Source organism: Pleurodeles waltl, chromosome 11, assembly GCF_031143425.1.
Source record: "Pleurodeles waltl isolate 20211129_DDA chromosome 11, aPleWal1.hap1.20221129, whole genome shotgun sequence".
NCBI classification, from domain to species: Eukaryota; Metazoa; Chordata; class Amphibia; order Caudata; family Salamandridae; genus Pleurodeles; species Pleurodeles waltl.
This window is the reverse complement of record NC_090450.1, coordinates 539089705-539115939: the sequence shown is the minus strand read 5'-3', so window position 1 is coordinate 539115939 and position 26235 is coordinate 539089705. Positions and strand designations below refer to the sequence as shown.

Sequence of the window (26235 nt, the reverse complement as noted above, 5' to 3'; positions counted from 1 at the left end):
CCGTCTCAAGCACCGCTCCGCTGGGCCCCGCCGTCTCAAGAACCGCTGAACTGGGCCCCGCCGTCTCAAGAACCGCTGAACTGGGCCCCGCCGTCTCAAGCACCGCTCCGCTGGGCCCCGCCGTCTCAAGCACCGCTCCGCTGGGCCCCGCCGTCTCAAGCACCGCTCCGCTGGGCCCCGCCGTCTCAAGAACCGCTGAACTGGGCCCGCCGTCTCAAGCACCGCTCCGCTGGGCCCCGCCGTCTCAAGAACCGCTGAACTGGGCCCCGCCGTCTCAAGCACCGCTGAACTGGGCCCCGCCGTCTCAAGAACCGCTGAACTGGGCCCCGCCGTCTCAAGCACCGCTCCGCTGGGCCCCGCCGTCTCAAGAACCGCTGAACTGGGCCCCGCCGTCTCAAGCACCGCTGAACTGGGCCCCGCCGTCTCAAGAACCGCTGAACTGGGCCCCGCCGTCTCAAGAACCGCTGAACTGGGCCCCGCCGTCTCAAGCACCGCTCCGCTGGGCCCCGCCGTCTCAAGAACCGCTGAACTGGGCCCCGCCGTCTCAAGCACCGCTCCGCTGGGCCCCGCCGTCTCAAGAACCGCTGAACTGGGCCCCGCCGTCTCAAGAACCGCTGAACTGGGCCCCGCCGTCTCAAGCACCGCTCCGCTGGGCCCCGCCGTCTCAAGAACCGCTGAACTGGGCCCCGCCGTCTCAAGAACCGCTGAACTGGGCCCCGCCGTCTCAAGAACCGCTGAACTGGGCCCCGCCGTCTCAAGCACCGCTCCGCTGGGCCCCGCCGTCTCAAGCACCGCTCCGCTGGGCCCCGCCATCTCAAGCACCGCTCCGCTGGGCCCCGCCGTCTCAAGAACCGCTGAACTGGGCCCCGCCGTCTCAAGCACCGCTCCGCTGGGCCCCGCCGTCTCAAGAACCGCTGAACTGGGCCCCGCCGTCTCAAGCACCGCTCCGCTGGGCCCCGCCGTCTCAAGAACCGCTGAACTGGGCCCTTCAAGGCAAGACCCGCTGAACTGGGCCCTTCAAGGCAAGAGGCGCTGAACTGGGCCCTTCCAGGCAAGAACCGCTGGCCCTTTGGCAGACGTGGCAGGGCAGGATCTATCTCGGGCAGGGCTGCAGGATGTCCTCTGGCCAACATGCCTCCTCCAGTGGCAGTGGGGTCTGTTATGGACTGTATGGACTGTGGCTTTGCACTCCCCAGGATGGCCCAGTGGGCAGGCCACCCACTGTATGGACTGTATGGACTGTGGCTTTGCACTCCCCAGGATGGCCCAGTGGGCAGGCCACCCACTGTATGGACTGTATGGACTGTGGCTTTGCACTCCCCAGGATGGCCCAGTGGTCATGGAGTCCCCTCGTGGATCTGGCGTCGTGTACTCAAGTGGCTGAGGTGCCCCCCCTTCCCTTCCCCCTGAGGTGCCTGTCCTATTTTCTTTCTGATGCCCCTGCAGTGTTCTCTCCGTGGAGTTCGTCGTGGGACTGGGCCTTGCCCCTTTGCACAGGACCCCTGTGGTCCACGGACAGTGGTTGGACTACATTTAGTAGCTGTATATATTTTGTACATAGTTTATTTATTTATTGGGATTACTGGTGTCCATATTTCAATATATCTGCCCGTTTATGATCTCTTCTTTTGGTCTTTGCATTATTTCGGAGGGGGGGGTTTGTGGGTTGTGACAGTGATCTGTGGGAATGCATTGATGTGTGTGTTGTAGTGGGTATGGGTGGGTGGGTGTGTGCCGGTAATCTTTTCCCTCCCCTGTGTCGTAGGTGCAGTACTCACCGATGTCTTCCGCGCCGCCGGGCGTGCTCCTGGTATATGAGCAGGTATAGGAGTGCGGGTATGACCTGCAACTCGGGTTCCATACTGCCGGAATCTCGCGTGGAGTGCGTAGAGGTGAGCGTTTTCCCGTTCGTAGTCTGTTTCCGCCGTGTTTTTATCGTCGGTGCTCCCGCCCCGGAAAAGGTGGCGGATTGGTGGGTCGTGATAGGGTGGGCGGTACATTGTCTGCCGCCTGGCTGTTGGCGGGGACCGCCGCGCTGTTTGTTTGTTCCGCCGTGGCGGGCGGAGTGTTAATGCGGCGGCCTGTGTTGGCGGTTCCCGCCAGGGTCAGAATTGCATATTTTGGACCGCCGGCCTGTTGGCGGCTTGGCCGCCGCATTATCACCGACCGCCAGGGTCAGAATGAGGGCCTATGTTTCTTATGTTGCATTGTGCTGTTTTACAGTATACTACACTATGTTAAACAGAGCTATCACATATTATGCTATTTTGGCCCAGGTTATACTGTGCTCCTTCATTTAGTTATTTTATAGAATGCTGTACACTAACTAGTGGGTTTCAAACTATGCACAAAGTAGTTAGTGAACAAAGGATTAAGGGCCATATGTACGAACACATTTTCCCATAGACACAGAATGGGCAAAACTGCTTGCTACATCTGGCCCTTAGTGTGGCTATGAAGTTACCAAGCATATTCAGTCCATAACACAAACTGGTTCCCCTGGCGTTGTACTGCACTGAGATTACTGTACAGAATAGGATCTTTGAGCACTGTTACTTGAGCTACAGCAAGGACTTTTCCATGTGTATGTTTTATCTGAAGATCTGGCATGCTAAAATGCAATTAAACCTGTTTTTTCAATACAAAGGCTGTGCGTTTTTAAATTCAGGGCATCTGGCTGCTGAAATGGAAACTGCTTCTTCTGCGAATCCGTTTTTCTGCAGAAACCTTTTTTACTAATGAATTGGTAATCTTCTTCTTTGATGGGTAGACTAAAACCTGCTGTGAAAGGCTTAAATTCTGTCAAGTTACTGATTTCTTCCAGCAATAATATCTGATTCTCTGTACAAACTTGTCACCAGTGCTTAATTTTTAAAAGAATGAGTGCTGGTGCCCAAACCTCTGCTCAGAAGCCCATGGCCAAAGCAATTAAATGCTGGCGAGCCCAATACCAAGGCTCTGTAGTTTTTAATCCACCTGATGCCTCTTCCTGCCTTCTGCCATTGTGACGATTTTTCTGTCTTTCACTTACTCTGTCTTTTCGCTTTTTGTGTTTTTCCCCATTGTGCTTGGTAAATGTCTGATGCAGAAAAATAAGTGCTAGTTTCCAAAATGAGTGCTGGTGGCCCCCACCAGCAAACAATGGCTCAAATTAAGCACTGCTGGCAACATTTTTGAGGCAAAGCAGGTAATTGATTTTCTTCATGAAACTGGTGTACAGTGCTGCAGATTGCACCAGGGAGAGTGCATCCACTGTCTCAATGTTCAGGACCAGTATGGTTTGGTTATTTTCAAGAGTTCTGCTCAGGCTCCCTGCTTTTGTCTATAGTGATGTTTCTCACAGCAGATAGCACTGGGGCTGGCTCAAACCTGCAATACCCATAATGTGAGCACAATGTAGTGTGAGATCTCTGTACCTGGGTTTCATGAACCTCTAGGAAGCAGCAATTATAGGCACACAAAGATAGGCCCAGTCTAAAAACCTCTTCACCTTGTACAACAGAAACTATAGTCCCACTCTTTTTCCCTATCTTCTCCCAAATGACAGGCAGAAGTAAGCAACAGCTTCTTGCTAACACAGCTCATGGAATTGCTAAGGATAGGCCTGTCTTCATTCTCTTCATTTCAATATTTTGGTCTCCTCCCTCCAGCCACAGGAATGAAGACATGCCATGCCACAACAAGGAGCATCCCAAATGGACCCCAGTTTGCCTTTATAATTACTACTATGTACCAAACCTTAATGGTATAAACATCAGAAGACTGGCTGCATGTATAGTGTAGGACTTGACATAATACAAGGTAGTGTGCTGAGGTCAGAATCCCAATAGGTCACACACCGAGTGTCACACACAAATAACCTCACCGATCTGGCCAAACTGGGCTAAAACATAAAAACTGGGGCACTGTGCTTCAACTGGCCAAGAAGATCCCACAACTCTCCCATAACGGCACAGCTGTTTTCGTATACCCTGACTTCATTGGTAATTTACAATGCCAATAGCTCTAACTCAAGCTAATGCGAGACCCATTGCATTGCAAATGCTTGTTATCCAGTGGTACACTTCGTATCCGCCTGAGAGGTCAGTTCATTTTTATCTAGTGGACACGGCTTACATCATATTCATTTCACCTCTTATATATATATATATATATATATACAGGGAGTGCAGAATTATTAGGCAAATGAGTATTTTGACCACATCATCCTCTTTATGCATGTTGTCTTACTCCAAGCTGTATAGGCTCGAAAGCCTACTACCAATTAAGCATATTAGGTGATGTGCATCTCTGTAATGAGAAGGGGTGTGGTCTAATGACATCAACACCCCATATCAGGTGTGCATAATTATTAGGCAACTTCCTTTCCTTTGGCAAAATGGGTCAAAAGAAGGACTTGACAGGCTCAGAAAAGTCAAAAATAGTGAGATATCTAGCAGAGGGATGCAGCACTCTTAAAATTGCAAAGCTTCTGAAGCGTGATCATCGAACAATCAAGCGTTTCATTCAAAATAGTCAACAGGGTCGCAAGAAGCGTGTGGAAAAACCAAGGCGCAAAATAACTGCCCATGAACTGAGAAAAGTCAAGCGTGCAGCTGCCACGATGCCACTTGCCACCAGTTTGGCCATATTTCAAAGCTGCAACATCACTGGAGTGCCCAAAAGCACAAGGTGTGCAATACTCAGAGACATGGCCAAGGTAAGAAAGGCTGAAAGACGACCACCACTGAACAAGACACACAAGCTGAAACGTCAAGACTGGGCCAAGAAATATCTCAAGACTGATTTTTCTAAGGTTTTATGGACTGATGAAATGAGAGTGAGTCTTGATGGGCCAGATGGATGGGCCCGTGGCTGGATTGGTAAAGGGCAGAGAGCTCCAGTCCGACTCAGACGCCAGCAAGGTGGAGGTGGAGTACTGGTTTGGGCTGGTATCATCAAAGGTGAGCTTGTGGGGCCTTTTCGGGTTGAGGATGGAGTCAAGCTTAACTCCCAGTCCGACTGCCAGTTCCTGGAAGACACCTTCTTCAAGCAGTGGTACAGGAAGAAGTCTGCATCCTTCAAGAAAAACATGATTTTCATGCAGGACAATGCTCCATCACACGCGTCCAAGTACTCCACAGCGTGGCTGGCAAGAAAGGGTATAAAAGAAGGAAATCTAATGACATGGCCTCCTTGTTCACCTGATCTGAACCCCATTGAGAACCTGTGGTCCATCATCAAATGTGAGATTTACAAGGAGGGAAAACAGTACACCTCTCTGAACAGTGTCTGGAAGGCTGTGGTTGCTGCTGCACTCAATGTTGATGGTGAACAGATCAAAACACTGACAGAATCCATGGATGGCAGGCTTTTGAGTGTCCTTGCAAAGAAAAGTGGCTATATTTGTCACTGATTTGTTTTTGTTTTGTTTTTGAATGTCAGAAATGTATATTTGTGAATGTTGAGATGTTATATTGGTTTCACTGGTAATAATAAATAATTGAAATGGGTATATATTTTTTTTTGTTAAGTTGCCTAATAATTATGCACAGTAATAGTCACCTGCACACACAGATATCCCCCTAACATAGCTAAAACTAAAAACAAACTGAAAACTACTTCCAAAAATATTCAGCTTTGATATTGATGAGTTTTTTGGGTTCATTGAGAACATGGTTGTTGTTCAATAATAAAATTAATCCTCAAAAATACAACTTGCCTAACAATTATGCACTCCCTGTATATATATATGGTTATTTTTGTTGGTAGAGTCTTTCTGCTGTTCCACAGGGACCACGCTATGACGAAGGTCTAGATCGGCCCAAAATGCATTGGTAATAATTTGCACTCATCACTACACTGGATTGATGTTCAAATTTCAAGTTGAAAGAATAAAAGGATAACGTTACCAAGATTGTTTAAGAAGACAAGTGATCTTTTGGGATAAATTATGGTTATTATTATTAAATAGCGTACAATAAAGAGGAAACCAGGCATCAAAACAGCAGTGCTACAGTAGGAAAATACAGTCCCAAGGAGGGATATTGATGTGATATTAATAGGATGAATACCCAGGATCAAGGAATATAACTCCATAGCACATGGATACCTAACAATTAAAGGAATGAACTGAAGCACACCACAATACTTGAGTGCTCTGGAAATAAGAATTCGACACGTTCTGGCGGGAGAGGGAGCATCATTGCTGGGATGTGTCACACTGCATGGCAGCTCGGCAAGCCCTGCCTTGTATTTCCTGCCTCGAGCTACTCACGTGATTGTGCTGGTTTGCTGCCTGCATCTGATGGCATTGGCTGTATTTGCAGCGCTTAGAAAGGGTGAGCATTGAGCTGGAAGACATACGCTAGATGGTATTGGGAACATTTGCTTTTCCCGTCGCTCTCCCAGAGGTAGATTCTGTGGAAATAATCTTACCGGTTTCAAAGCTGCTGCACTGTGTGGAACATCATATTAGGCATTTTGGGGACTATTCTGTCAACCTTGAGCCTGGATCCTACACTGCATCTTCTCTGTATGGCCCAACCTTTCCTCTGTAAGGAGTCTTTCCTGTGTCGTTCTGCTGGTGATTCACACCAAAACACATAATGAATGGGAATGGCCTACAAAAGTTATTGTTTTCCTGTACAATGTACTGTAATTTCACTTTATTTTGCAAGGATTGGAGCAAAATGGTGATGTGCACACCTGCATCTAATTAATTCATTGTTTTCTGGATGTTTCATTGTTTCTCACCTATTGCGTCATCTGTACATTGTTGTTTTCGTTGTGCATTAGTTCCCAGTGCTGTTTCTGGGAATGTCCATCAGCTTTGGGGCTAGTAGAAATATCGCTAATCTTTGTGGGTTATTTTTTTTTATTTTTTTCATTGATCATCATGCAAGCAATGCATCCAATGCATCCTCCTCCTTTTTTGGTGTTGCCTGGTGAACCTGTCATTGATGGAAAGACTGGTGCAGGTTGTGAGAATCCCAGTGCTGACATAGCCATAGGTGATAAATCTGTAAAATTGTATATGGATTCAGGAGCCAGGCTGACTATCATCACCCATTATAGGTTTAAGCAGTTTTGGAAAGATGAACTGCTTAAAGATCCTAACATTAAAACAGAATCTTTTCAAGGATCAAAGCTTTATCAAATTGGATATTTTGTATCAATAATTAATTATCTAAACATATGTTTCACTGGAAAGTCTTACTTTCAAAGGAAAGCACGTGTAGGGGTGAGTTCAGCAAGCGTTGTTAAATATTGTACTTCTACCTGGCAAAAGCAAAAAGGTCATGTCTTTTTCTGAACTCTCACATGAAATTTTACAACAGCACACATAAGCTGGATATCTGATTTCACAACCTGTGTTAATCTTATACTTGATATCGCTAACAATGTTGATTTTCTTTTATACATCCAACATCTGGTTAAAAATATGACAGGTTGTTTGAGAATAAGCTAGGTTTGATAAAAAAATGTGAACTGAACATCAAACTTAAGGAAGATGCCATGCTTGTAAAACACAAATTGAGAAGTGTTCATTTTAGTGTTAGAGATGAGTCATTCAAAACCTTAACAGTCAGAAAAACAAGGTATTATTGAACCAGTTGATAGATGACCGTGGCTTTTGCCCATTGTTATAGCTAAGGAATAAAACAAGGAATTACACATATGTATTTACCTCAGGTCATGCAAATAAACATTTGGGTTGAGGCTTACCTCCCACCTAAGATTGAAGAATTAATGGTAAAGCTTACTGGTGCGAAAATATTCACCAAACTAGATTTAAAGTCTGCTTACCGTCAGATTATTCTTGCTGAGTCCTGCAAGCATTTCACAGCTTTTGTCACACCGGATGGAGTTTTTAAATTGTGGAGGATGGCATTTGCTTTGGTGCCGCTGCCTCAACTTTTCAATGGATAATGGATGAAATGTTGGAAGATATGGAAGGAGTACTAGTTTTTTTTCAAGATGGTATATTAGCAGTAAGAGAAAATCAGGATGAACATATTCACAGATTGAATGCAGTTTTTGAAAAGGTTAAAGTCAGCAGTCCACAGTTATGGCAGGACAAATGTAGCTGTGCTCAAAATCAAAAATCAAAAAGAGTATTTAGGACACATTGTTAGTGCAATTGGTAGTAGTCCTAAACCAGATATGGTTAAAATAATTGAAGATGCTCCTGAACCAAGTAATAGAGAACAGGTAATGTCTTTCCTTGGGTTGTGTGAATTTTATGCCAAATTCATTCCAAATTTAGCATCTGTAGCATGAACCTATTACCAGATTACTCAAGAAGAGGTTGTTTTTCATATTCGGACCTCAACAAAAGAAGGCTTTTCCTTGCATAAAAATGACTTAATACAAGCCTCTGTTTTACAACCCTATCTTATAAGTCTTTCTGTTGTGTAACTGTAGATGTCAGAGACAGAGGTTTGGGAACTCTAGTTACCCAGAAGTTCAGAAATGTTGGTCGCAAAGTTGCTTTTGCTTCTAGTGTTTTGTAGGAAGCAGAACAATCGTATTCTGTGATTGAAAAAGAAATTGTAGCCTACACTTGGGCTATACAAAAATTCAGAAATTTGTTATGGGGAATACATTTCCAACTAAGAACTGATCATAAGCCCTTAGTATAAATATTGATCAGACCAGCCCACCATTCTGAAAAATGTACTACAAGGCCTGATAGGCTTTCTACAAAATTGTCAGAACAGAACTCTTTCAGTAGTTCATGTGCCAGGTTTCTCTAACAAAAGGACAGATTTTCTTCCTCATTTTCCCATCACAGATGAAGATTTGAATAGTGAAAATGATTTTGAAGAGTGTATAATTGCTTCTGTTGATTCTGCAAATCAGTCATGCATTTCCAAATCTGATTGCATTGCAGCACTGTTACCTGACCCTACATTGTATAAGGTTTACAAATTTCTCATTGAAGGTTGGCCTAAAGGAATAGATCTTACAGGCGAATTAAATGTGTTTGGTAACATTTCTCCAGAACTCTCCCTCAATGATGGTATTGTGTACAGAGGAGAAAAGGTAGTCCCTCCTTGTTCTCTAAAAATTAATTTATTAGATATAGTTCACTTAGGGCATTTAGGAATGTCTTTGAACAAAAAAAGTAACATGAAACGTACTGGTGGGAAAAAATGGACTTTATATTGAGCAAAAAGTAAAGGATTGTGAAATATGTTGCAGAGCACATAGGCATTTACCTATTAGAATTCCTCGGATGGTAGCTTTAGATTTGCCTGAGAATGCCTGAGACATGTTGGTACTGGATTGCCTAATTTCATTTTCATGTTGGAGTGATAAAAATACTTTGGTTCTCATTGACTATAGGACTAAATAGATTGAAGTTGAGTTTGTAAGAGCGCCTAGCACACTCTCTTTGATCAGTTGTCTCAAAAAGATCTTCTCACATGAAGGTATTCAGAACATTTTAGTTACAGATAATGGAGTAAAATTTATATCTGACACTATGGTTACGTTTCTTAAAGAACCAGGCATTGAGCATAGACACACTAGACTTTATCTTCCTCAAGTTAATGGTCTTGTGGAATGTGCAAACAGACTTATTGGTAACACAATTAGATTAACCTTATCCAACAATCTACACCCAACAGTGGCTGGACAAGATGTTAAATTACTGTCATGCATCACTATAATGCAACACCTCGTTCCATGACAGGGGTTTTCCCTTTTCAAGTACTAAAGAGACATACTCTTTTCACTTTGGTGGAACCGTAGTGATATAGAAAAATAATATTTCTTCCAACTGTCTATCCTGTAAGGCAAAAGTTAATGATTTGGTAAAGCAGAACCAACTGCAAATGTCTTTAAGTATAACTATTTAAAATGGTTAATTTTACTAATAATCAAATAGGTGATACTGTAAGAATTAAGTTACCTAGGTTAGTCATGAAAGGTCATGTGAAATTCAGAAATCCTATTAGGATTATTGTTGTGTCCAAATCTGCAATATGTGTAGAAGGGGGTAAATAATGGAACTCATTTTTAGTTGCTCCAGATAACAGTACTGTTTTTGGTGGAGGTGGAAAAGAGTCATCAATAAAAAAAATCTGAAGGGGTTTGGTAATAGCATTTCAGAAACAAAGTCATAAGAACCCAAATCCAGTCCTATTCAAGGTTTAAGAATAAGTGAACATGTGTAAACCACCTACTGGACGAAAGACGTTATTTAAGTATTTTCCTCTGATTGTTTCTTTCATTATGAATGTGGTCTCTACTGGGTTAGTTTGTCTAGTTTCTTTTTCACAGGTTATTATTTGAAGTTTGCAATTTCAATTTTTTGGTTGTAACACATAGTTTTACTTCATATTGCATTTTAAAGTTGTCACAAGCTTTATTATGCATTTCATTCCTTTGTTGTAAAAAAAAAAAGAAAGCTATGTCATGGAGCATGGCAGATCGGCAAGCTTTGCCATCCTCAAGCTGCTCACATGATCATGCTAGCAGCTCACATGCTACCTGCAGCTTGTAACGTCGGCTGTGTTCTCAGCCATTAAAACGGTTGAGCACTGAGGTGGGTAACAGATGCTAGACAGCATCAGGGGCAGTTGTTTTCCTGCCGCTCTCTCAGAGGTTGATTGTATGGAACATCATATTTGACAGGATGCTTGAAATATAGGAGGTGGTTAAGATTAAATCAAGTATTCCATTCATCACTTTTTTTGTCACCTCAAGTGTGATGCCCTAAATGTGGCGGGTATGTCCAGACGTGGGTCCCGTGCACACTATGCCACTAGAAATAAGCTATACCAGGCTTATGGACCCTAATAAGGGCAAAACCAGTCCTGGGTTGCTTGAGTTCGGGTTCAGCATTGATGCTCCCTCTCCCTCCTATCAGGATAAATTAAGATCTCTCGTAAGCTTACTTGAGCTTTATTACAAGTTTGGACAAAATTTTGTAGAGAAAACGTATACCATCACCACTGAAAAACAATACTAAGTTTATGTGATTAGATTCCTGTCCGCAGAAGTTCTTGGAAATCAAGAATGATTTGTGTACAGCTTATCCCATTCATGGCTTTGATTCTTCTTTACAGACAATCTTAATTATGGTTGCTAGCTGTAAAGGTTCAGGTGCGCCAAACCCCGCACAGCCGATAAGTCTGCAAAATGCCAGCAAAGATCACAGAGTATATTAGTTCCTGAAACCAGGCATGCAGACCATCCTCATTGCCAAATGTTTATTGATGCCAACACACAAGAAAGTGATAAGATTTTTTGCAGTCCTGGTGTGTAGCTTTTGTACCACAATAAAGACAATGTCCTACTAACTTTCAAACACTTAAATTTTGAATAAGAATGTGGATGCACATTCTACATTGAGCATGAGCCTGCACTGACATCAAGATACACAATATAACAAGGGTACACAAAGAGAGCCCAGTGAGGAACTCAAGAGTACCCCTTCTGTAACAGAAAAAAGTAGGTTTGTGAGAAGAAAAAAAGAAACAGCCAATTTGCTGCTGGCAGAGCCTAAGTAAGTGGTGTGATTATGAGTGATGAAGATGGCTACTGCCATCTGCAGGCAGTCTTATTGACGTTGATTAACTTAGGCCTACTGAGGACATCATTGTTTCCTGCCTGCCAGTGCACATAACCGACTGAGTTATGGTGACAAAAAAAGTGAGGCGCAGCATTGTTCTCATATTTAGTGGCTCTTCCTTGTATTGGATTCTTGCTACTGTCTGTGAGACAGAGTAGTAAGCCTTTCACAAACAACTACATGCAAAGTCTCAGTCTGGACATGGTGTAAGGCCATGCAAGGCAAGTATGTTGCAAGGACATGGCTTCACAAGTCTACTTGCAGTACATTTATTATTATTTTTCCCGGAAGAGATAATACAGCAACAGGGCAACTCGCGTCTTCCACCTCTCTCCCATCTGCCCACTTGTATCCTAATAATTCCTTTACAACTCATCCGTTGCTATATACATAACATTCTAAAAAATGCCAGCAAGTGCATAACCCCCTCTTTATTTAACAAGAAAATATACAAATAGCTCTTAACCTCAATGAAAACACTAAATACATTTCCTAAAACAAATAACATGACTATATTCTCAAATCTAAAAAATAAATGAATACAAAAACATATGTTGCATTAGACTAAATATGTTTATGCACATACTATTTCAACAACGTATGTGGTTTCCTTGCCCATTTACTATCGTGAAAATGTGTATTATCACTACTAGACTCTGAATGTTCATTCTCTACGCTGGGATGAACAAATGTTTCTTCGGACAACTCGGTGTCTGACACCACATCCTCCCCTTCTGAGACTAGGTTAGGCTCATCTGAGATTGGAAATTGACTCCTGGTTCTTAATGCCAACTCCGTTGCCCCCGGTGTCCGGTCAGGAGACGTGTCACGCCGGTCTGGCATATTCTGCAAGGGATTTCGAATCCTCTCAAAGACCTCATTCTGAACTTTCTTCCATACCCCACTTGGTCCCAAAGCTTCCCGATTTAGATGCTATGCTTTTCCATTACTCAATCTGACTGCATTTTTCAAGAAATCTCCTGCTTACACAGGTTCATAATACTGACGCACTCTTTTAGCTATACAATCTGTTTTTCATGCATTACGGTCACCAATTTTAATGTTAACCAATTTGGTACCTCTCTTAGCATCATAATATAGTTTGCTTTTCTTGTGTCCTTCACAAGTCCTGAACAAACCGCTTCCCCAGACCACCGTTCTTTTCTAGTGTTGAATACAGACCCTGTGTTATACTTTGTTCTAATGTTCCTTCCTCTCATCATCCCAAATGCGGACATACCTGTGGCTTCATTGTTCTATACACCCATAGGGTTTTGCCAATTTGAGTAATCCAGTCATTGTTATTTGCTATGGCCAATTGTATTGCCCCTTTAATTACAATATTGAAAGTCTCCACCATAGCATTCATAATTGGATTATAAAATGAAGTAGTACTATGTTTCACACAAACCCTCTCAAAGTAAAGTTTAGCCTTATTAGATACAGGCCCTCATTACAACCCTGGCAGTCTTTGACCACCAGGGCTGTTTCGTCGGATTTCACCACCAACAGGCTGGCGGTGAAATCCAGGTATTTTGACCGCGCTGGAAGCGCTACGGTCGCACTGCCGGGACCATCGGTTTTCCGCCACTTTTGTCCCGGCGGGAGTAATCCTCCAGGGCAGCGCTGCTTGATGCGCTGCCCAGGAGATTACGAGTCCCCCTCCCGCCAGCCTTTTCATGGTGGTTTGAACCGCCATGAAAAGGCTGGCGGAAAGGGGAGTCGCGGGGCCCCCTGCAGCTTTTCACTGTCTGCTGTGCAGACAGTGAAAAGCGCGACGGGTGCAACTGCCCCGTCGCACAGCCGCCACACCGCCGGCTCCTGTGTTGCGGCCGTGATCCCCGGTGGGCCGGCAGGCGGAAACCAGGTTTCTGCCTGCCGGCCCAGCGGGGATCTCCTAATGGCCGCGGCGGGAGTGCGGCCGCATTGGCGCCCGCCCGGCGGTCCGAAGCCGCCCGCCAAGGTTGTAATGACCCCCATAAACTCAAATCCATTGTCACTTAAAATGGTAGCTGGTATACCCTTCGAAACAAAAATCTCATCAAGAAACTTCAAAACAGGAGCAGTATCTGCCCTATCTACAACTTTCACAATGGGCCACCTAGAAAACAAATCAATGAAAACGAATCATACTTCTCTGGAAACCGAACTCATCACATAATATCCACTGCTACAGATTCCCAAAGATTCTGGTGATTTGAACCATTACACATAGGAGGTCCCAAAGTCTTTAATGATTTATCAGCCCTTGAACAAGTATGACATCCTCTCACAAATCTTTCCAGGGCCAGGCCCATACCACACCACTAGAATAACTTTTTCACAGCAGATTTAGTCCTGGCAATTACACAGTAGGCGCCTGAAGTACCCTTTCATCTCTGAAAAGCGAACCGCTGTACACTGCCAACTCTGATTTAACCTTCCAGGAAGGCCTAACTGCATCATCCATACAGTCTTTCCTTGACCATTCATAATTTAAACACTTCACAAGTATCTGCATAGTCTTGTCATTTTTAAATTCCACATTCCACTCATCTACTTTAACAGCTGGAGTACCACAACCATGCATTAGCGCCACCCTCATTGTTCATCCTCACATTCTTCCATTTGTTTTGGCATCCTTGATAGAACATCCACTCCAACGTTATCTTTTCCAGGTATGTTCGCAACTTTGTAATCATAATCTTGCATGGATAACCTAGCAATTCTAGATGACGCTTTTACTGTGCATTCTGTTGTTAAAATCTTAACAAAACTTTTGTGATCACAGCGAATGGTACATGGTTTTCCCCAAACAAAAGCCCTAATTGATCCAAAGTCCATGCGCACGCCAAGGTTCACATTCAATAATTGGGTAATTCTTCTCTGTTGCGGAAGGGTTCTTGAGGAATAAGCAATAACAATTTTATTCCTACTTTTGTCCACCTAGGATAAAACTGCACCCAGTTCTTTAGTGCTGGCTATCAGCATTCAGATCAAAACATTTCAGAGCAGGTGCTTTCTCAATAGCAGTTTTTATAGTGTGAAAATCTTCATCACATTCGTTTGACCACTCAAATGTGTTTCTGCCCTTTAGTAATTGTCTCATGTGATACGTTTTTTTCAGAAAAGTTGGAATGTATTCAGTAGAATACTCTGCTAAACCCATAAATGTACACAAATCGTCCTTGCTGGTGTGTGCGATGCATCATTAATAGCTCTCATAATAGATGGTTTGGGCTTCACTCCATCTTCCACTATTACATGTCACAGATATGTGGTAGTGTTCTCTGCAAATTTGCACTTTGAAACCTCTACTGTTAACACATTTGACTCCAGAATACTTAATAGCTTCACCATTCTTTCATCATGTTCTTATGTGGCATGACCAAATACTAAAATATCATCTTGGGAAAACATCATGTTTGTTTCCTTACCAAAAAAATTAAATGTTGAAATACTGCTTTCGCAGACACCAGTCCATACAGCATGGGCTTAAATTGAAAATGCCCCGCTGGCATTACAAATGTATATTTTCTGGATTCAAGCAAAGATAAATTTGATGGCATGCTGAAGATAGGTCAATGGTTGAAAACAATTTGGCATCCTTAACGCAAGTCACCATCTCATGTATCTTGGGCAATAGAAATTGCTGAATGATTATGTTGTTTTTAGGTGACATAAATCAACACATAACCTGATCTTGATATTATTAAGTATGGCCACGTTCAGAGGAGAATCACAATTGGACACCTATACTGGTTCAATTAATCCTAAAAAAACAGTTTCTCCACCTTAGAAACCTCACCACGAATCAGGAAAGCTATATTTCTCATATTATGTAGTTTAGGATGTGCATCGTCCTTTAATAAGATCTTGTGCCCAAATCCTATGAGAGTCACCTGATTTCTGCTAAATACTTTCAGGAATTTACCCAGCATGTCATTACCCACATGTACTCCATCATCGACTACCAGCACTTGGGCTTAACTATTCGGCTCCAGCACAATAAGTACGATTTTCTGATCACACCACCCTAAAGTTGGTCCTTTTCAGCCACATATATCTTAGGTCGAGTCATTCTATTTTTGAATCTATAAGTGAACCATATGAAACCAACCATAACTATACTTTCACCACTGTACCTTTCCATATTGATCAATATATAACACTCCCCCCACTCTATCAACAAGATTTATTTCTACCATTCTTCACTGATAATTGCGTACAGTGAACCAAAGTCTTCAAAAATCTTTAATGGTACCCCCCAGTGGTCATCCAACTCTCTGTCTTAGTTTTTGAAAAATTGCCATTAACATTCAAAACCAAATTGTGACCAAGGCTCAAGATTTTATTTCAACTGTCATCTTCACACTGAGAAGAATTCTCAATCACATCTCTCACATCCTCAAAACACACTTGATACTATTCTTTTATTCCTGGACACTTTCCCTGAAATGATCAACAATGCCATAATTGTTGCATGTCTGTTTGGTAACTGGACAATTCTTGCTAAATGCTGAGTCTTTACTGCACTTTACTGTCACAACGGTAACATTTAGCTTGATCTTAAACTCTCCTCTTGTCTTTTCCAGAATTTATATAAGTTTTGTTTTCCACTCAATTTTGAAGTTTATTGACTGTCTCACACTCTCTAGCTTCTTGTTTCAAGGCTACAGCACATCTGCTAGAGATCTCTGCTTTACATACAATTGTTAATACATCAACCAAAGCAGAATCCCTGTTGACCCACACACGTTCCTGAATAGCAGGATTGCTTCCATGCATCAATAATTGGTTTCTAATGAGATCATCCTGTAGTACACCAACCATTGCTACCTTTCTTGATTTTACAACATATTCATATACAGATTCTTTCTTCGTGTATTTACATAGGGAAAGTTTATCTCTTGGTATGCTACTCCAAACTTTTAATCTAAAATGGGCATCTAAATCCAGAATTTCTACATTAAAACATTAACATCCCCCCACAACCACAGCTTTAGTTATTTGAGTATATATGTTCAATCCTTGAGGGCCTAGAGAATGTAATAATACTCTTTTCTATTGTCTGCAGACATTAAATTAGATTCATCCACTGCTGCTAAATAATTTGAAAAGTACTCTTTCCACTCCCCCGTTTTTAACGTAGGCTCAGCACCAGAAGGCCAAACTGGATGAGGAGGACTAATGGTCAAAGTCTGTGCTCTCATGTTTAAGTTTAGTGGAATTGTTCTGTGTCCAATCTTCACAAATATTGGACTAGTCCACTGTCCATGCTTCACCTCAACCACATTAAAAGCAACAGTAGAGTGCATGCAATAGAGGTAAACATTCCATGAAAATACTCCAATCCTGAGTGACATGACAGGTAAAACCAAAGTATTGAGCATACACTCTGCCAATATCCATTAATAATATTCCTATGGTTGACATTATATGCTTATCCTCCGTGGGAGGGTTCTAATAATTCTAGGTCGGAAACATGGAATCCTCATCTCAACGTTTTCCTTTCCCTGCTGAACGAGTCAAGACCCACGTAATATTTCTTCGGACACAGGGAACTAGTGTCAATACTTTAGATTTCTCACAATTGTGCCTGTGTACCGCACAGGAAAATTCACCACAGGCAACTCGTGCCGATACTGCACATTCCTTATGGCTGTGCCTGTGTACCATACAGGAATTCTTCCACCCTAGATAGTGCCACACAAGGTCATGCAACGTGACCTTGCGCAATGACGCGGCAAGAGATGCAGATCTCTAGAAGTTGAAGTTGCGCACCAGCATCTTTGGAATTCCTGTGGTGCGACAGGAGCAGGACCAATGGAAGATCGCTGTCTCTGCTGCGCTATCAAAATAAAGTGCTAACTTTTATCTAGTAGTAGCGTGAATAAAGATGTGTCCCTGAATCACAAAATGTACTGCTATAAATAATGAAAAAACGTGAGCACGCAGTAATGTAATTACCAGTTATTTAATCTTCCAGAGTCGAAAAGATAGGTGTACAAGAATCCTCTCATGTAGGTTCCTTTTCAGGGAAACGCATCAGAACTTGTTGCAAAGACACGGCTACACATGTCTGCTTGAAGGACATTTGTCCTTCTTTTGCCTGAAGAGAGAATACAGCAGCAAAGCAACATATTGTTTCCACCTTCTCCTTCTCTCTCCCATCGGCCTACTTGCATCACACTATGATTCCCATACAACATGCCCATTGTTACATACGTAACATTCTGAACAAGGGCAGCAAGCACACAACAAGGAGATTTGAAAAAGTGTAGACAGCGGGTATGAGGCTGGGATGGTCACATGGTGCTGTGACAGATGGTGTACTATTGGCACACACCACATGCCTGCAGTAGTTGAGAGCATGCAGGGAAATGATGGCACGATGACGGCACTGCTTGTGGAATCAGACGGCACAAACAAAATGGTTGCCAAGCAACATTAAAGAAACTCTGTGGGCGGTATTGGCAGGCACCATGACCACAATCAACACTGAGGAAATGGCAAGTGTAACAGAGGACCTGTGCTTTCAATTCTAGAATGTGCTGGAGCAGTGTGGATTTTTAGTAAAGAAGCAAAGAAAATACAATGTATAATAGACTCAGAATTGTATCAATTAAAATGGAAAATGCTTAAGATACTGAACCATCCACAGCCCATTCCAGGAATGGGGAGAGGCTGTGTTTGAGGTTTAACTTGATGCATTGGATGACCCCAATTTCACACTTAGGAGGAAGGTAGCCATAGTTAGATACACCTACAGCCACAAAAAGGAAATAATTAACTCATAATTAGTGTTTACGGTACTGTACTTGGCATTTGCATAGCATATTGCAACCACTCAAACACAGTGCAGTCCTTGACAATGTGATTCAAGTAAGGCTTGTATACATGGTTGGTACAGTCTATGTTTATACTGTGACCATAAGTGGGAAGCACTGGGTGTTGTGAATGAGTCTCAGAGGGATGTTCAACCCAAACCACTGAATACTCGGTGCTGCATGTAGGCATGTTTGTGATGCTTATCCATTGGCTAGTGTATTTTAAATCCAAAGCTCTATTGAGTAGTCCTTGGGTGTATGGTTTTCTGGTATACACCCCTACTGTGCATTAAGAAGGTAATTTACCAGGTGTTGGTATGCTCAAGGACCCTTCTCTCATAGCAGTCTACAGGTTTGTACGTGGCAGCCAGTTGAGCTTCATTAAGGAGAAATTCGGGGTGATTTGAGAACTTTCATATTCAGGTTGGGAGGGAGTCGCACAGTTTACCGGTCTGTAGGGAAAAGGAGGGACCAACTTTGAAGTTCTTTTGGTTCCTCTTCAAAGTCAAAGAAGCAGCATTCTTGATCTGATGTTTCTTCTCTGGTGATTATGTGTGAACCTCCCACAGCAGAAAAGCTGGTCTTGCATGCTGTGTAATGCAGAGGACGTACAAGGAGCTCCATCTGAAAATCTGACCCAATATAATGCTTGAAAGTCTGGTGCTATGTTAGCTCTAGTATTTTTGGGACCTCCTGCTAGGGGAATGTCGCAAGCTAGAAAGATGCTGTGCATGTGTCCTCGGGCAGAGGATTGCGACTGTGGTGTGGTTTGGAGCTGCAAGAACTGTTTTTTCCTAAGTGGCCCAGCCTTGCTTGAGAGCCAGGTCCGCTCCCTCCTGACCTGTGGGCACCAGCCTTGGGTTTTCTCTGTGAGCCTTGGAGTCAGAAGGGCATTTCCTCCAATGTGGACTCAGCACGCCCTAGACTCCTTACAGCCAGAACTTTCTTCTTGACATGATGGGGGTATAGGGAACTGGCTGTGATGGACTGAAATGCAAGCATAGAAAGTCTGACAGGTTCGATTTGCCTGTATTTGGGCACGTCCCAACTATGTCTGGAACTTTCTGTTTTCTCATTCCAACACGCCTGACTGTTTCTAGTGTTTACATTAGAATAACTAATCCAACATGGCATCTACTTCCTATGTTTGATTTCCTGTTCCTAATTGACAAAACAAAAGGAGCGGTAAAACCTTTGTTAACTGTGTTGCAATGTAATCGAAGAGTAGATTGTTAATTTTTGTCCCTATTTTTTTTAACTTGGTCTCAAGCTCCAGTTTGTTGGTTCTTTAACTGTTGATTTAATTGGCTCAGTGTTAGCTATACTTTTATCCTTAAGCGTCACCTCTTGGTTTCTGACTGGGCATGGATTCTCCTAATCTCCTACTCCTTCGGATCCTCTGTTCTGGACCTTCTAACCCACGTCAACTGGAGTTTTCTTATGTTGTGCAGCTTTTTCCTCAAATCCTCAGATTCCTTTCTGTAGACAACAACTCTCAACAATGCTAACTCATGTGGAGCAAAGAGGCCACTGAAAGTCATCGTCCCCACCTTGGACAGGCCAGTTCAGGAACATGGATGCTGATTCCACATCCAGTCACTGAAAAGTACGGACTGTTGTAGAAGCATGATGGCAGTGTTTTGATTCCACCATAGTCTACAGTGGTGAAAAGCTGGTACCCCAAAGGATATTTTGTTCGCGTTTGACTAGCCAGGAGAGCACCACAACAACTGTAGCATGGACTGCTTCAGTCAACCACTTGAAAGGGAAGTACGGGATTCTCAGGTTCTAATTTGAGGTTTTAGGGCGAGAGAAAGCCCCAGGCTTACTGGCTGAAAGGGTGAACCAAGTATTGACTGAACTATGATGTTGCAAAATCTATATGTAAAGATGTGACACTATAAGGCCATAAAAAAGACGAAGAAAGAAATAATTATTTGTTTCATAATTCAAGTTGTAAATTATTGACATTAATATTATATATGAGAATACAAATTAGAAATGTAAGGTACCACACACTCCCCAAATTCTTCTTATATTACAAGTAAAGTGTAAAAGAGGGCCTTCCCTATTTAGAGAAGTATTATCTCTACCAACAGTTACTACTCATATGCGCTAAAGACTGGCAATGTCTATTGAACTGTGCATTAGGGGTCCCTAGTAATTTCTAATACCTTTAAAAAGTTATGACTGACTAGGAAGCGGGATAAAGAAGTTGTGAAACTCAGCTTTTGTCCTGCATATCAAAGAAAGTAACTTCCTGACCAAAAAGCCAGAATTGTTGAGGGATCTTTAGACAGATGGGTGTTAACCTCAAACCCCCTACACCTATGCCACTCTTTACCTCCCTCTCACCAGTCCAAACACATGAACCTTGGAGGCATAGCTAACAGGAATGTATGTATGTATGTAATATAGCTTTCACAGTGGGATAAACCGAAATATAAATTCCAGAATATAAACTAAAAACCTGGACTGGATGTGCAGTTTATGCCTGGCCCTTTAATATTTGAGATATCGGTTGGCCTGATTTGTATTGTTTATATACTGGGGCATCGTGGAATCTGCCCTGATTCTGGGTGCTTTGAACACTGGGGCAATATGGATATTGTCCTAGCTATCGTTTTACATAATAGGTAAACTAGTATCCACATTGCCCCACTAAGAAAGCCTCATAATTTTGCCAGTTTCAAATCCTTCCCCTTCCAAACGGCATCTAGAGGCCTAAAACGAGGATGGCCCTAGGTAGTGGGAGACTGACATATGAGAAGTCCGTCTAATGCCCGACTCATTGACTGGGGGCCTGTGAGACTCCAGTACTGCAGCAGATTCAGCATTCTTTGTCTCATCATCACTAACTAATATTACACATCTGGGGAGGGGTCAAGTCAGCTAGACTTCAAGAGGAAGGGTGCGTTCCACCACAGTCTGTGGCAGCCCACGCCTAAGTTACCCTCTCATTACTTCACCAGCAGCTCTTTACAGTCATGAGCAATTACATTTCCCAATAACAGTGTCAGCCACACAGTACTGAGCTGAGCACGTTACTAAAGCTCTGCACCTGTTTCTGCCAAGGAACCTCATACCCTTCCGCCATCACCCTTGGTGTTTAGGTGATGCAAAGCACTTGACCCCTGATCTGGAGCACTGTAAGAACTTCCGCAGTGGATAGCGCAGTAATCTCAGTCATGCCCACGGTAATGCCTGGATCACTCATTGTCACTCCAGCTCTAGAACGCCATACATTCTCTGACCGCTCCTCATATTACAAGCTGTGGATACATTTGTGGCTGGAATATTCTCTTTAGGGCAAACTAATTATGCTCTCATTTCTCGTCCTCTAGAGCTACCTCCGAGTTTGGATGATGAGTCTGAAGCCTGGAAAATACCCTCTGCATTTTTTCTCAACACTGCAATGATTTCGAGGTATTGTTTGAATGTAAAAACCCCACACACTGTCCCATCCCATCGCCTTTGCCTCCTATTTCCCACCACTGTACAAGCAGCAATCACAACATTCAAAATGATGGGCCAGGAAGAGTTGCTGCAATCAAAACATCAGATCTTCATTATCAGATCTTTTTGCTCTTACCTGCATTAAAGAGCTCATCATAATAATCCCTGACTTCACAAGTGTGATTAATGTTTCACCTCTATAAGACTAAGGTCCTGATTTATACTTTTGCACGCAAAACTGCATTAGTGCAGTTTTGCGTGTAAAAGTATAGCTCCGGCTAGTGCCATTCTTGGGTGCCGGCCGGGCTCCATGTTTAAGCAATGGTGCTAGCCAGCAGTAATGCCTGGTATGACGCTAACCGGGTGGAGGAGGCGAAGGGGGAACCGGAGGTTGTGCTCCAAATAATGGCACTATACTGTTTAGAGGCAAAAGAATTGCCTCTAGGCAGAGTAACGCCATTTCCTGGTGCACAACCCCCATGGACATTGCTCCTGTCTTAGTAAAGACAAGAGTCATGCCCACCACCCCAATGGCCATGCCCAGGGGACAAATGTCCCCTGGACATGGCCATTGGGGCCAGTGCCATGCAGGGGGTCCCAGGTTAGGGCTCCCGAGAGGGGAAATAAAATATACTTACCGGGACCTACCTGGGATGGGTCCCCCATCCTGCGGTGTCCCTTTGGTATGGGTGGGGGTGTCCCTGGGGCCAGGGAAGGGCACCTGTGGGCTCTTTCCATGGTGTCTGACTATGGAAACATGCCCACAGGTTCCCTAACACCTGTCCTGACCCAGGCATTAAATAATGGTGCAAAGCAAGCTTTGCACCATTACTTCACCCCTCCTCCCCCTTGTGCGTGATTTTAGCACAGTGGGATAAATATGGCGCTAAGACCATAGAGTCCTTTTTTGCACGGGAAAAATGACTTTAACTCCATAACTTTGGCGCTAGACGGGTTACCGCATCATCTCCCCCTGCCTTTCCCCAGAAAGTACTTGAAAGTCACAAAGGACAATTATGTGGACCAAAACCACCTTGTACAGATCACCAGTCAGGTTTCAGACCCTCGAGATACCAAAACAACAGTGGTCAACTTGAGAGAAAAGCCTTACTCTATTGGAGGAAGATGGTCAATCGGTTCCACTATTATTTGACTTCTCAGTTGCTTATGACGCAATTATGATACAGTACTGTTGAATAGACATCAAGGCAAGTAGGAATCACCAGGAAAACTTTAAATTAGATTCACTCTTTCCTCACTAATCATAGCCAACAAATAGGAATTAGATCCACAATATCACCTGCTGATACTAAAACAACCTGGGATATAATTTCAGATTGCAAGGAGATGCACATTCAATCTGGTTGTTGCAGCTAAAACCAACTGTTTGAAATAATCTGAAATCCATCCCATTCAAATTGCTACAGATCTGGTAAGCCATTAACCACAACTTCAAAGGCAATAAAACCTGGGAGTTCTTTTGGACTTTGAGATGTCTTTGTCAATACAAACCAACTCAGTGGTCGATGGTTTCAATTTACAGCAGTTCCTGCATCGTAAGATTTTTCCCCTACTCCACTCAACAGTTGTGTAAAACTGACAAGACCTATGGTAATGACATGGCTGGTCTACTCTCGATATTTTACTGGACTTCCCATATAACTGATCAAAATATGCAATGCCAATCAGACTCTGCCTGAATCTGAGAGAATGTTACAAACTAAAGCCAGTGTTAGAAGCATTTCATTGGCTGTCAATAGAAGAGAGAATCAATTTGACTGCTGCCTCACTAAAATAAAGATAGCAAGAATGACTCTGAATACTACAATAAAGAATGGTCTCCTCTCTTATCCCTGCACGATAGGGGTTTATGAAGGCCCCCCTTAAATACAGTTACTATAAGAGACTCCACAATTAGCATTGCTCCTCCTACAAGCTGAAGGCTACTAACCTTACCAAACTCTTCTTTTTCAGGTTGTAATCAACTGGACAGTGACAGTGTATGCATCCTTTGTTCCTGCATAACGTTTCCATGTATTGGCCCGAAACATGGTCGTCTATGAAGATTACATGTAGGTTCCATTTCTGATCCTCCACCTCCTTGGTCCTGTACAATATATTGGATAATTCTGGAAAGACCGCCCATAGGAGGGCATGGTTCTCCAAGTCCTTAGCTGTAGCTAAACTTTGTATTCTGAAGAAAATGAAATCCCCTACTGCAGTGACGCATGTAGAGTGGATGACTGAGCTGATAGTTATTGTTAGTTATGAAATACAGATGTAAAGACTCAATGACCAGACCCAGATATTCTGTAAAATATGGGTCTCTTTCCTGTTTCATAGTTGTTCTACGTCTGGTTCCATGTATGTAGGTTGTACATTTCTATACTTATTTTGGTGTCACACCTCTGTACCTAGTCCACCCAATGTCTCCTTAGAGCCCTGTCATTCTAGAGCGTGGCTCCTTGTTTGTCCCAATCCCCTTCATCCCTCCAGCCCAACCTATCTTATATCGTTCTTCTTCATAGCAACCGCTGTGCATCCTTCTAAATGAATTTGTCCCCCGCCCATCTAGTTTGTTGCTATGCTGTAGATGATCACACTGTGACTTCTGTTGCTGGTTTTATCACATCTACGTTGCATTATTTACTCAACACTGGAACCTGTTGGGGGAATTTGTTCCACAGTCAAGGCCCCTGCTATGACTACTCCCTGTAGGCTATGGCATATGGGGGCATCCAAACAGTCACAATGCCCAGAGCACAGTGAGCTGCACACTGTGCTTGGCATGGCCTCTGCTCTGCTGTGCCTGCAGAAGGCATGTGCAAGATCGGCATATACACTCTTCCAGCATTGTTGTGGCCAGTCCTAGGCAAGGCTGTGGGGCTGAGAGGTGATGCTGATACATGACTGGCTTGGACAGCCAATCCATCCCTGAAACCAATCTTCCAAGTCACCAACATACTATGAAATCCATATTGAGTTCCATTCAGCACTGCCTCTTTTGAACTCTTCCTCACTCTTCTCTCTCACCTGCTCCTCTTTCCTTGCTGCTCCTTCTCTGCATGTCTAAAGGTATTTTAACACTCCATACATAAAAATGTGCACTCTTCTTTTTCAGCACATCTGTCTAACCACAGCCTTATTCAATGGGACCATGAGTAGTGTTCACCAGAGGGAACACCAAAGATGGACTGCTTCTTTTCTTCATTGTTTGCACCAGACCATCTACCTCCCATCTTCTCCCACCAGCCTGATACCCGCCACCACATGAACTCACTCTGTGCTTGAATTTGTTAGAGTTCTTGTTCTCCTTTTTGTTCAAGTCGATGAAGAAGTGGGAAACTCTGTCCAGGTCTCCTTGGTTCATGGCCCAGGCAATACGGAAGGAGTCACATGTGATGTCTGAAATGTGGATGCTGTGAGGGGTGGAGAGGAGCGCCATTTTTGGAGACTCTGTAAGACAAGAAGGAGAGCCTGTCACAAAGGCAGGGGAACCAAAATAACCAGGGAATTGACAATAACAGAACACACAATTCAGTGATAAAAACAGAACCTAGAGATGGGGCCAATATCAAGATACAGAAACCCAAGCAATATAAAACAACCGCAGCAGTCAATACAGATGCTGCAAAAATGTGACTTGGAGAAATAGAAAGGTTACTTACTTGTAGTCGACGATCTGCATTGTAGGAATCTTCATTGAAGTCACACAGACTTGAATGATCTCCCTTTGTCTGTGTGGACCCAGAGCACTGTACTAAAGCTATTTCGTTTTCATAATGTAAAACAGGGTGTCAAGAATCTGTTTGGCCGTAGGATGAAAACAGCACCCCTAAGCAATTTATCACAAGTGGATGTTTTTTCTGAAAAACCAATAGGTTCATCCTGGCAACATTTAAAAACTACATTTCAAAATCTTAGGTGCAAAGGCAGGTTAAGAACGTGAACAGGTTAAGAATTTTTTTTAACTTGATATGACTTCTGATGCAAAACAAAGTGAGAAGAGTCCGGGTGGGGGTGTGGAAGCTGAGTCGGTTGTTGAGGTAGGTGGGTCCGGTGTTGTGCAGTGCTTTGTGTGCGTGGATCAGGAAGTTGAAGGTGATCCTTTTGTCGACGGGTAGCCAGTGCAGGCCTCTCAGGTGGAGTGTGATGTGGCTGCGGCGGGGGACATCGAGGATGAGTCGGCCCTAGGCGTTCTGGATGCATTGACGTCGTCTCAGGAGCTTGTTTGTAGTTCCTGAGTAGAGGGCGTTCCTGTAGTTGAGTCTGTTGGTGATGAGGGCCTGGGTAATGGTTTTTCTCATGTCGAGGGGGATCCATTTGAAGATCCTGCGGAGCATACGGAGGGTGTTGAAGCAGGACGCGGAGACGGCGTTGACTTGCCTGGTCATGGAGAGAGTGGAG

General features: G+C 43.4%; 1 protein-coding gene across 3 annotated transcripts in view; it reads right to left on the bottom strand.

The window, feature by feature from the left end:
- The window catches only part of PHYHIP (phytanoyl-CoA 2-hydroxylase interacting protein), a 266939-nt gene that overhangs the window by 148724 nt on the left and 91980 nt on the right, over positions 1-26235 (bottom strand). For all 3 annotated transcript variants that reach the window (XM_069213960.1, XM_069213958.1, XM_069213959.1), the window contains exon 2: positions 25109-25284. In XM_069213960.1, coding sequence (XP_069070061.1) covers positions 25109-25273 — 165 coding nt within the window. In that variant the 5' untranslated portion in view covers positions 25274-25284. The remainder of the gene's footprint in view (positions 1-25108; positions 25285-26235) is intronic.